The following is a 12,709-nucleotide window of genomic DNA, read 5'->3' as shown; positions in this document are numbered from 1 at the left end:
GACTCCTCAATGCAACCAGTCAACAGCTCCCACAAACAACTGGCTAACCGCATTTCCTAATCAGATTTGGTTGTTTTACGGTGAATTTGTGACTCTTGCTGATTTCCACCCCACACCCCACACCGTCCTCCACATTTCCCCTTTGTTGTTCCTCATTGCCTGAGTAACATCATGAAGATGAGGGATTGGAGAAAAGCACCCCCCAGATCCCCCCGAACCTCTCCCCCGCCGGCCTCCCCCCACCAACCCCCCCTCCTCCCCTCAACAACCTCCCCCCGCCGGCCTCCCCCAACTGACCTCCCCCTCACTGACCCCCCCACTGACCCCCCCGACCTCCCCCACTGACCTCCTCCCCACTGACCTCCCCCACAAGCCTCCCCTTTCTGCCCGTCCCCTCCTGAGCCTCCTACATGCGGAGGACGCAGGCAGTGACCTGGCCGGGCCTCCCTGCGGCTTGCTGAGCGGGACAGCGCCAGGCTGAGTTCATGCCCTGGGACCAGCCATGCGCACATGCGCACAGACACATACGCACACAGGCACGTGCACACACACATGCGCACACACAGGAAAACGCAGGTGAACGCTTGCCTGTTTTGCAGAAGCTGTGTTGTGTGTCACAGCTCTCTAGGCAGTGAGGGTTTTGCACAGGCCATCCACTGTGCTCCTTGCACAGCTGGGGACCGGAAGCCCCCGTCCCGCTGGGCGGGGGGGGGAGCTGACCCCGTCTCTCAGGACAGTGACTCCACAGCCTGGAAGAACGCTTTCCGAGCCACTGCGGCCTCCAGCGCTGCGACTGTCCCCACAGAACCCACACTAGCAAACAGGCCGAGGCACGTCGGGGCTAGAGATTCACAGCCGCTCACAGGAAGGACTTGGTGGAACATGTCTGGGTCACAGACGGCAAATCGTGCAGTCACTAAAAGCAGTGTTTGTGCATCGTGTTCGCCGCGGAGCCAGACACGTGCGTTCCTACATGGTAACGCGGGTCCCTGTCGGCGGCGGCCACAGCTCCAAATCACTGTTTGCGTTTGTTCTTGGGTTGTGGGAAGTGTTTCTTACCCGGCTGTGTGAGCATTGACAGGGGCCGGGGGGATTGGCTGCCATAAACGCGGGGTCCTGCCCGTACCAGGCACGCCCCGTGCCCCTCTGGTGATGGGTGACGCGGCTTCGTTTCCCGCCATCCGCTGCGGCTGTCTGCGAGCTGAGGTGACCGCAGGCGGTGACCGCAGGCGGTGACCGCGGGCCGTGGCTCCGACAGGGATGTCTGGGAGGGGCGGGTGGGCGGCGAGCGTGCAGACCAGCCTGCTCCCATGGGGTGCTCCCTGCAGGCCCCGTGGTGTGCAGCCCCCATCTTGGGCGGGCGCAGCCGGCTAGTGCCCCGTCACCTTCCTGATCACACGCTGCCGTGGCTGTCACCGCTGCGTCCGGCCCGTCCCTGCAGACGGGGACCCGGCTTGTGTGACTGGGGGGCCTCTGCGCTGGGAGTGCACCGTGCACACGGCACAACCTGGCCCGGCTTCTCTGTGAAGAGATCTGAACACACAGCACAGGTCCAGGCCTCTCGGAAGCGCTGGCCCCGGGGCTGCGCGACTGCCGCGTCCCCTCCGCCCGGCTGCACCGGCAGTGCCAGGAACACAAAGCGTGCCCGCCGCGGGGCCGGCTGCAGGCCTGCTCAGACCCCGGTCAGCAGTTCCTGTGGCCCAAGCCTGAGTGCAAGAGGCAGGAAGGAGGAGGCCAGGGGCTCCACCCTCTGCCAGGCCTCCTTCTCTTCCGAGTACGCTCATGCTTTACGTTTTCTGGACATGAAATGTGGAGCTGAGACTGAGCCCATGCACCTGGCTTGGCCCCAGAGGGGGAGAGCAAGGCTGGGAGCCTCTGCCTGGACGAGGCAGGGGAGGGAGCTGTGTACCAGGTCAGGAAGCCACGGGTGGAGGAGGAAGTGGGTGGGGGGGCTGGCCTTCTGCACGCTGGGGTGCTGGGCAGGGCCCAGCCCGGGCAGGAGCCCGGTGAGCGAGCACACGCACGTCCACCTCAGCATCCACCGAGTCCCAGTGGCCGCCTGGGCCCCAGAACCCCTGGCAAGCAGAATCGATGGACAAGAGAGGGCCGGGAGGGCCGGGTAGAGGGATGAGCACCACCCTGGGCAGAGCTGTAAAGCGGAGCAGAGTGGAGGGGCCTGTGTCCAGCCATGGGTCCTATGTGCTGAGCAGAGGCTGCTCCGGGGGAGGCCACCCGGGGGGAGGCTGTGTACACTGAGGGAAGGCCACACCAGGGGAGCCCACCCCGGAGAAGCCCTGCCAGAGGGAGGCCATACGAGGGGAGGCTGCCAGGGGGAGGCCACGCCAGGGGGAAGCTGCCAGGAGGAGACCCCCAGTGGAGGCTGCACTGCCAGGGGAGGCCATGCCAGGGGAGGCCGCCCCGGAGAAGCCCTGCCAGAGGGAGGCCATACGAGGGGAGGCTGCCCAGGGGAAGGCCACGCCAGGGGGAAGCTGCCAGGAGGAGACCCCCAGTGGAGGCTGCACTGCCAGGGGGAGGCCGCCCCGGAGGCCTCTCCAGGAGGCGGCTGCGCAGGAGAGGCCGCTCAGGGGAGGCCGCACCTTGCGCCGGCCCCTGACGCCCCCCTCCCCGCAGGACCTGCAGATCATCAGCACGGACGAGAACCAGGTGTTCGTGGCGGTGCAGGAGTGGAACCAGGCCGACACCTACAACCTGTACCAGTCGGACCCGCGCGGCGTGCACTACTCCCTGGTGCTGGAGCACGTGCGCAGCTCGCGGCAGGCCGAGGAGAGCGTGGTCATCGACATCCTGGAGGTGCGCACGCCGCGGCCCCGCCCCAAGCCCCGCCCTGCCCTCCGCCCCTCCCCACACCGAACCCCGCCCCATCCTGTCCTGCCCGCCCTCCGCCCAGCCCCACGCTCCAAAGCCCCGCCCATCCTGCCTTGCCCCGCCCTCTGCTCCGCCCCATCCTGTCCTGCCCCACCCTCCACTCCGCCCCACCCTCCAAAGCCCCGCCCCTTCCTGCCTTGCCCCACCCCACACTCCAAAGCCCCGCCCATCATGCCTTGCCCCGCCCCACGCTCCAAAGCCCCGCCCATCCTGCCTTGCTCCGCCCTCTGCTCCGCCCCATCCTCTCCTGCCCCACCCTCCGCTCCGCCCCACCCTCCAAAGCCCCGCCCCTTCCTGCCTTGCCCCGCCCCACGCTCCAAAGCCCCGCCCATCCTGCCTTGCCCCGCCCTCCGCTCCGCCCCATACCCAAACCCCGCCCCATCCTGTCCTGCCCCGCCCTCTGCTCCGCCCCATGCTCCAAAAGCCCTGCCCATCCTGTCCTGCCCCACCCTCCACTCCGCCCCACCCTCCAAAGCCCCGCCCCTTCCTGCCTTGCCCCGCCCCACACTCCAAAGCCCCTCCCCTTCCTGCCTTGCCCCACCCCACACTCCAAAGCCCCGCCCATCATGCCTTGCTCCGCCCTCTGCTCCGCCCCATCCTCTCCTGCCCCACCCTCCGCTCCACCCCACCCTCCAAAGCCCCGCCCCTTCCTGCCTTGCCCCGCCCCACCCTCCAAAGCCCCGCCCCTTCCTGCCTTGCCCCGCCCTCCACTCCGCCCCCTGCAGAGGGACTAACCCTTAGCTTTGTGGGCCAGGGCAGGTGAGGCGGACGACTTCCGAGGGAGAACCTCTCTTCTGGCATGAACTGTGGGGCCGCACGCTGCTGTGATGCGAAGAGGCAGTGTTTCTGGGGGTCACTTTTGCAGACATAGGTTTTTTTTTGGTCGGTCATGCGGCGTGAACGCAGGGCCTGGGTGCTGTCCCTCAGCTCTTCAGCTCAAGGCGAGCGCTCTACCACTTGAGCTACAGCGCCACTTCCGGGTTTCTGGTGGTTCATTGGAGATGAGTCTCACAGACTTTCCTGCCCAGGCTGGCTTTGAACTGCGATCCTCAGATCTCAGCCTCCCGAGTAGCTAGGATGACAGGCGGGGACCACCGGTACCCAGCAGAAGTGGTTCTTACATTAGCCACCCTGAGCTCCTCCGGGCACAGTACCCCCGGCTTGTGCCCTGAACAGCCACAGGGTTCATTCCACACCCGCCGAACGCCTGCCGTGCCTGGTTGCCGGGCACCCTCGCCCTCTCTTTGCTGTGGCTCACACGGCAGCCAGGATGGGAGAAATAGCCTGGGCGTAGGCAGGTGAGGAGACGAAGGCAAAGGCCCCTCAGACGGACCGGCCAAGCCGGGAAAGCAGAGCCAGCCAGCCGGCTCCCGGCTTGGCCGCGTCTCGACCGCCTGTCTGTCGCTCGCCTCCAGTCTTGCCCTCTGCCCGCTTGGAAAGCCCTGGGCCAGTGCAGTGCCCACAGCGCCACCCTGTGCGGGCTTGGTCACAGGTGCTGGATGGCGAGGCCTCTCACCTCCCCCCGCCCCCCACCGGGCCCGTGTCTGCGGAGGCCCCGTGGACAGGGGGTGACCTGGCAGGCACAGGTGCCGGCTCCTCACAAGCTGCGGCTGCGGCTCGAGGGAGAGCACAGTGGGCGGGGGACGCCGAGGCCTGGGGGCCGGGGTGGCGACGGTGCCCGCTCTGCTCTGCCCACAGCTCTCTGTGACACACGCACCACACCGCGGGCACGCCTGGGCCTAACGCACACACCCTCCTACCCAGACCCCGTGGGGGAGCTGGTGTGGAAAAGGGCGACAGGCAGGGCCGGCGGGCACTCAGGGAGCCCAGCGCCCGCAGCAAGCGTCCTGACCTGAGACGGGAGGGGAGCAGCCACCGAGGGGCAGAGCCATGGTGGAGTGGTGTCAGTGGACGGCGGGAGCGGGGACGCCGGGCGGGGACCGGCCTCCGAGAGTGGAAATGTGGAAGGCTCCAAGACACCCATGTGTGGTAGTGTTCCCAGCACACGCCGCTCACGGCTACAACCACACTGCCACGTGGGTGGACCCAGTCCACAGAAGACTCTCCTGTGTTCCCTGGGACATGAGAGGTGGCCGTGGCTCATGGCCAGGTGTTTCCACGGAGACCGGTCCAGACAGAGGCCGCCGTTCTGGCTGGAGTGAACCCCAGGGGTGCACTGTGTGCCCCAGCCCAGATGGGGGCCAGCGTCCCCACCAGGCACTGAGGGGCCCAGCCTTCCTATCTGGCGCCAGGTCCTCTCACCTGCCGGCCTTGCTGGGGTCCCACCCGTGGGCCCCGTTATCTTCTTTCTGTCCATTTGATCTTTCTTTGTTATGTGGATTGTAGCTTCTGAGGCTGTGACCACCACAGGAACAGAGGGACAAGCACTGAGGTGCACCCGGACCCACGCAGGCTCTGTCCACCGAGCTTTCCGTGTCCTGAGAGCCCCTATCCATGGTGCAGGGGCCCTGCAGCCGGCGCTGCCTACCTTGGCCGGCCCCACAGCGTCCAGTGCACAGTCCAAGCCAGTCCCTGAGCCAGGTCTGAAGTCACTGTCACAGCTGCCCTGTGGATCAGAGCCCCGGAGCGGCCCCAGGGAGCCTGGAGACCCGGCCCCAGGGAGCCTGGAGACCCAGGCCTCAGCTGAGGAAGGAGACACAAACCAGAGTGGCCTAGAAGATAGAAGAGGCTGGGAACGGAGCCTCCAGTGCCCCAGCCGTGTGCACACCCAGCCAGTGGGATGCATGTCGGACTACACAACAAGAGAACAAGCGTGTGTGTGTGTGTGTCCCTGACACGTGGCAGAATGCTGACAGATGTGGGGCCCAGGAGGAAGCCGCTGCTGCGTGTGACTCCTGTGGCTGTGGAGTTGATCTTGGACTTGGCGGACGCGAGATCGGACGGTGCTGGACGGCCTGGCAGAGCTGGTGAGCGCACGGGGGCACAGAGGCTGCCGTGGGCGAGGCTGGCGGCGGGAAGCGAGGACGTGCCACAGGCCACGGCCAGGCCCTCCGTGTCTGCGTGGCGGGGAGCAGCTCCAGCCCTCCGGATGGCAGTGCGCTGGGACAGTGCTGACAGCGTGGCCCGGGCCCTGCCCGCTGCGCAGATGAAAGGAGAGAAGAGAGAACTGCGGCACAGAAAGCCCCGGCCTGGCCAATCACAAAGGATGCTAAAATTAGGATGTTCCCTGTCGGGGGAGAGGCGCTAACGAAATCACCTTTGCTTAAACCTCAGAGAGACTCAGCCCTCAGAACCCGCGGTCACGCAGAAAGCTCTCCAGCTGTGGGTCGCGTGCATTTCCCTCTCAGTAATCTCAGCTGAAGTCACAACGTAGCGCAGGACAGCTTCAGCACGTGAGATTCAGCCCACAAAGCACCGCCCGTGTGCGGTGAGGGGGAGAGAGGATGGCACAGGAAAGGACAGTGGGTCCCCAGGTTCTGTGGGCAGAAAGCGGACGCACAAGCACACAGCTGCCCTTCACGAGAACCGAGGGCGGCCACGTCCACAGCATCCGTCCCCACGTCTCCAGACCTCCCCCTTCCTGGCTGGGTTGTAAAAACGGCTCAGGAGCACTCCATTCTGGCTTCCCACTGCCGCCAAGCTCTGTAAGGCGTCCCCTGTGAACGCCTGGCCCAGCGTTCTGTCCTGGAAGCAGACGATTGATCCCTGGTTCCACAGCTCACAGGTGACCCCTCGGAGCGGTTCAGCTGTAAGCTGTGGAACTCTGAGCTGAGGAAATGTAGAGGGGACTTGATCGGTCCTGAAATAATGCTGTCATGAGATGGGGCTGTGGGGGACCTTAGAACGGGGCAGGGGAGTACTTGTGGGCATCTTTGGGGGTTGGGGAGACTGTGCTAAGCAGAATGATGTCCCCTCAGAAATGACCACAGAACCAGTCTGTGTGCAGCACCACCTGGCGGGGGACATGGCTGTGGTGGGACTGGGGCACCAGCAGGCAGATGGGGAGGTTGCCTGGAAGTCTGAAGAACCCCTGGGGTTCTGGAGGTCCCGGCAGCGCTAGAGGGAGCAGAAGAAGAGGGCCAGAGAGAAGACAAGTGTGAGGGGGTAGGAAAAGCTGGGTCGCAGCCCCAGAGGTAAAGGGAAGGGTCTAGAAGTTAAAGAACACAAACAGCTACGAGAAGCTGGAAGAAGGAAGGAAATACATTCTCCCCAACAACCTCCAGAGAGGAACACAAACTTTCTGACCCTTGATGTTCACTCAGAGACCTGGTCATGCTGCTGACCTCTAGAGCTGTAAAATGGTGGCTTTGTTACACATTAACAGGAAAATAATACACCATCCCTCCATCCATCCACCTACCCATCCACCATCCATCCCTCCATCCATCCAACTCTCTACCTACCTATCTACCCATCCACCTATCCATCCCTCCATCCAGCCATGCAACTATCCACCTACCTACCTATCCATCCATCCACTCATCCATCCCTCCATCCATCCATTCCTCCACCCATCAACCTATCAACTCAACTATTTATTATCCATCCATTATCTCTTCATCTTTCCATCCAAACATCTCCCCACCCAGCTATTCACCCATCCACCCACCCCCTATTGACACCTTATTCCTCACCCATTCATCCACCTACCCACCATCCACCACTCATCTGCTTACCTATCATTTACCCATCATCCCTCTATTCATCCATCTGCTGTCTACACATGCAAATATACACAGATACGCACATACATACATGTATCAATCTATTATCTAGCCACCCCTCAGCCCATTCATTCACCCACCCACCCATCTACCCACCTATCCGTCTGTCTGTCCATCCACCCTCCTCTCGGCCAGCACATCACTGGTCTGCCGTCTGCCTCTTGTCCTTGCAGTCCTGTACAGTGGGACAGACATCACGGGCTGTGAGACTCGAGCGGGAGGTGCACGTTCATCCCAGTGCCCTCCACAGGAGTGCTCATAACTTGGCAGCGTTTCTCTGAGCTTTACCGTCTGTCATCTTCAGCTAGGAAGTTTTGCGTGACCGCACAACCCTGTGTGCCCGGTTTCCTGAGGCGTTTTGGAAGAAGCCATGCCATGCTGTGTTCAGAGGGACAGACACAGCGTCTCCCCGGGGATGGGGAGGGGAGGGGCCCGTCCTGTGCCTGTCGGCCTCACGGTGGCTTCAGGGCACGCGGGTCTGGGTCCTCTGCGAAACACAGCGTGCAGAAGAGGGCCTCGGGCTGTACGCGTCCCTCGGGCCTCGGCCCTTCCTGGAGAAAGCGAGCCCTGAAGGCAGTGGGGGCCCTGGCCAGGGCAGGCTGGGTGAGCGGCCCGTCCCTGTCCTTGGGGGTTTCCCGTGGGAAGTGAGCTGAGAGGCTCCCGTGGGAAGCCCGGGCCGCACGCGGGGAGGAGCTGAGCCACCACTGGCAGCAGAGGCCAGGGAGGCAGCGGGGAGGAGGGCTTTCTCCTCATCGGACGGCCGGGCCCTGGGATGGCGGAGCCGGCTGCACAGAGGTCCAGGCTCCTGTGGAAGGCCATACCCGGGCCTCCGTCCGCTGCCCTGAGTCCACGTGTGGGCCTGTGGGGAGGGGAGGCCGGGCAGTGGGGCGTGGGGTGGCGCGGGGAGGAGGGACGCGGGCCTCGGGTCACTCAGGCCGCTCTGCCCTCCTTGTGCTGGTCACAGGTCCGAGGGGTGAAAGGAGTCTTCCTGGCAAACCAGAAGGTTGAGGGCAAGGTGACCACGCTCATCACCTACAACAAGGGCCGAGACTGGGACTACCTGAGGCCGCCCAGCACCGACATGAACGGGAGACCCACCAACTGCCAGCCGGTAGGTGCCCTGCCCCCGCCGCACAGCGCCAGCCCTGGGGGGCCACCCCCGGACACTGCCCGGGACGACCGCTGGACTCCTGCAGGACCCAGGGCAGCCCGGGCCGCAGAGCGGGTGGAGGGGACCAGAGGGGGCAGGAAAGCGGGTCCCGGCCATGGCAAGCCCGGCTGCTGTGTGCTCAGCCGGGCCGCACAGCGGGAGCCTTCTCAGCTCGGTGCTTGGCAGCGGCCGTGGCTGCAGTCGCTCCATGTGTGGGAGCACCCACCCCAGCAGGTGGGCCTCGGCTCTGTTGGTTCCTCCTGCTCCCCTCCAACCCCAGTGTTCTCCAACAAATACACACCAGCCTGTGTGTGTGCATGGTGTGTGTATGTGTGGTGTGTAGGGTATGTGTGTGTGCGCACATGGTATATGGGGGTGTGAGCAGTGTGTGTAGGTGTGTGCATACACGCACACACACGCACGCGCGCACACACACACACTGGCCAGACCCAGGCCTAGCTGCTCACATACAGAATGAACAGGACAGGAGTCCCTGAGTTGATGTGAACCTGCCCAGCACCACACCCCTGCCGGCCACAATCTGGGCTTCTCTGATGCCAAAACCACCACGTCAGGACTGGTCCCTCCCTCATCCACACCAGGCTCTGGCTGGCCCTGACAGCCGGCTTGCAGCTGGCTTTAGGGCAGCAGGGCCCAGCTCGCTCTCTGAGCCCCGGCTGTGCCCCCACCCCTCACCCCTGCCACGCTCAGCTCTGCACGGGACCGGCCTGTGGAGATGGCAGGCCCCGATGTTTACCCGCCCGCCTGGAGACTCAGTCACCTGCCGATTTCAAAATGCCACCCGGGACCAGATTTTCTGTGAAAGGGCTAGTTTTTGTATCATTATCAGGAAAGTTAAGCCACATTAATCTGTCAAAGCAAATTTTTGCAAAGAATAGCTTCTTGTCTGTGATTACGCAGCTCAGTGAAGAGGTAACCTTTGTGAGATTTATGTCCCAGCCTTAAACTAATCAGAGGAGCAAAGCCAGGAGCGTGGCGCCCGGGCAGCGCACAGAGCGCCCCAGGGAGCGTGGAGGACGTGGAGAATGAACTACCCCATGAGCCCGTGGACCACCACGGACACCCACTGGAGTCTCAGCTGCAAACTCCAGCGCTTCCTGCCTGCACGGCCCGGGGTGCGTCCAAGAGCAGGAGAATTCCTGCCAGGCACTAAGGTCTGAGGATCAGAGTGTGAAGCCAGCCTGGGCAGGAAAGTCCATGAGACTCTCACCTCCGATTACCCACCCAAAGCTGGACATGGCAGACGTGGCTCAGTGGTAGAGTGCCAGCCTTGAGTGAAAAAAAAACAAAAACAAATGAGAGTTCAAGGCCACGAGTTCAAGCCCCACTACCGTCACACACAGGGGTGTGCACACACAGGCCAGAGCATGCACACACTCACAGAGCAGGAAAATGAATGGACAGGCCAGCTGCCCACTCCTGGGGCATGGAGGACAAACTGCACAGAGGGCTTGTTCCTCACCGAGGGCTCCTGCTCACGCCAGAATAATTGCGAATGTGTTCGGGGCGACGCGGTGGACTGTCACAGCCCAGGCGGGACGGCCATCAGCCCCGCCCGACCAGCTCACAGCTCACGCCCTGCAGTTGTCCCTGGGCCCCGGGGCTGGCCTGGGTTTTCTCTTGTTCTTGGATCAAGAATCTTCCCCCGGCATCCCTGGCTGGCACTGTGGGGGACAGCTCTTTCCAGCAACAGTGAAATGGGGTCATTTCCACAGTCCAGTGCTCCGTGAGTGTTCTAGCATGATGAATCTCCCATGGAAAATGCTTTCTAGCATCCAAGATTCAGCATAGAAACCCACACACTCTGCTGCCTGTGGAGATCTCTGGGAGAGGTGAAGACGGGGTGAAGAGGTGGGGTCCGGGTGGCCGGGGTGAGCCCCTCCGACCTTCACCCTTGGGGAGAGGAGCCAGACACTGCTATAGACGCCCACCAGCCCTGTGTGGGGAACGTGCAGGGAAGGGAAGCCCAGGGCTGCGTGGGGCTCACCGGATGCCCCACCACCCGCCGAGCCGACAGATGCCCGAGTTCCTCTGCCTGGGCAGCTGCAGCCCATGCGTCTCCAGCCCTCGCGTCTCCCCCTCACCCAGGCAGCCTCAGACACCCCTCCATCTCCACCCAGGGGGAGCCTGGCCTGCCAGGAGCAGGCGAAGAGACCAGCCATGGTCTTGGTACTGCAGGCCGCCCCTGGCCCTCCAGGGGAGTCAGGCCACCAAACAGGGCTGTGCCATACACACGGCATCCAGACGCCCACTGCATGGAGCCTCCACCACATCCCACCATACCACCTTCTGGTCAGAGCTCCCACCAGAGCGGGTCAGGCCACTCCTGCAGACAGGGGGCCTCCCTCAGGGCCTCTCCTCAAAGGGTCCAGTCTGCTGGTGGGGCCTCCAGAGCCAGTCCTTGGGGCTTTCTCCTCCCTGAAAGAGAGGTAGTGGCTCATGGGCAACCAACTTTACTTCAACAGGGACTGCTGGACACATCCAAGGCCCCCACGTAGGTGCAACTGAGCAAAGGCCTTTCTCTGTCCTCTGTAGCTCTGCGAATAGAATCCAGGGCCTCATACATAGTAGGGAAGTGCTCTACCACTGAGCTATACTCCGGCCCCCTTTAATAAAGTCCTGGGTGGATAGATGGATGGATGGATGGATGGATGGATGGATGGACAGACGGACGGACGGATGGATGGATGGATAAGTAAGTTGACAGATAGATAAATGAATGGATACATGAGGTGAATGCATGGGTAGATGAATAAATGGGTTAGTAAGTTGACAGATAGATGAATGAATGGGTACACGAGTAGGTGGATGCATGGATAGATGGATGGATGGATGGATGGATAGATTGGTGGATGGATGGATGGATGGATTTGTGGATGGATAGATGGATGTATAGATGAGTAAATAGATGAGTAGGTAGGCTCATGGATGGACTCATGGATGGATAGATGGAAGATGACAGATGGATGAGTAGGTAGGTTAGTGGATGGATGCATGGACAGACAGATACATGCATGGATGGATGCATGGATGGGTGGGTGGATGGATTAGCAGGTGTGTAGATGAAGGGATAGGTTCATGAGAAGATGGATAGATGAGTACATGGACAGATGTGGATGGAGTTAGTGTGAGCTTTGTAGGTTCTAGCAATCACATACCTTGGCTCACCCCTACATGTGGGGGCCATAGTAAGAAGTCCCCCTTGTGGAGACCCAGGCCATAGGAAGCTCCCTAGAGATGGAGGCCCTCCCCCCAGATGCAGGGGGGTCTCTGTTCTAGAGAACTGGCCTAGCCTGGGGTGCCTTGCTGGCCCCCACGCCACTCCCACCGCCCCAGGATGCCCAAGAGTATCTGCTGGGGCCACGCCCATCCTTGCCACCCTTCAAGCCACGGTCAGCCCCAGCACCCACTTCCCACCCTTCCTCCACTGCTGTAACACAGCCCTGGAACCCCGGAGGTGGATCTGATCTCCCAAGGCCATTCCTGCCACGTGCTAACCACACTTCCTTCCCTCCCCCACAGCCGGAGTGCCACCTGCACCTGCACCTGCGCTGGGCAGACAGCCCCTATGTGTCAGGCACTGTGCACACCAAGGACACCGCCCCCGGCCTCATCATGGGTGCAGGTGGGTGCTCACCCTGCAGGAGCTCCCTCCAGGCTGAAGACCAGTAGCACCAGGGACTTGGGACTATGATGTGTTTGGCAGGGGCCATACCACAGGCTTTCCATGAGCCTCAGCTCTTCTGGAACATTCTGAAGAAGAAAATACAGTGAATGTATGATGGAGGCACGTGATGGCTGAGTGGAAGGGTGGAAGGGTGGATGGATGGATGATGGATGAATCGATCGATGATGGAGGGATGGATAGGTAGATGATGATAATGGAGTCATGAATGGTGGAGGGGAGGGAAGAAGAACACAGAACGGGAGAGAAGAAAGAGTAAAGGAAGGAAAGATAAGAGGTAGG

The 12,709-nt window shown here is 62.2% G+C and overlaps 1 protein-coding gene across 1 annotated transcript in view; it reads left to right on the top strand.

Moving 5' to 3' along the window:
- Sorcs2 (sortilin related VPS10 domain containing receptor 2) overlaps positions 1 to 12,709 on the top strand; it is a 226,106-nt gene that overhangs the window by 186,529 nt on the left and 26,868 nt on the right. Inside the window, exons 9-11 of the mRNA XM_070021615.1 lie at positions 2,632 to 2,811; positions 8,536 to 8,682; positions 12,265 to 12,367. Coding sequence (XP_069877716.1) covers positions 2,632 to 2,811; positions 8,536 to 8,682; positions 12,265 to 12,367 — 430 coding nt within the window. The remainder of the gene's footprint in view (positions 1 to 2,631; positions 2,812 to 8,535; positions 8,683 to 12,264; positions 12,368 to 12,709) is intronic.

The sequence above is a fragment of the Dipodomys merriami genome, unplaced genomic scaffold (genome assembly GCF_024711535.1).
Source record: "Dipodomys merriami isolate MVZ:Mamm:240054 unplaced genomic scaffold, mDipMer1.0.p SCAF_143, whole genome shotgun sequence".
Taxonomy (NCBI): Eukaryota; Metazoa; Chordata; class Mammalia; order Rodentia; family Heteromyidae; genus Dipodomys; species Dipodomys merriami.
This window is presented reverse-complemented; position numbering and strand designations above follow the sequence as displayed.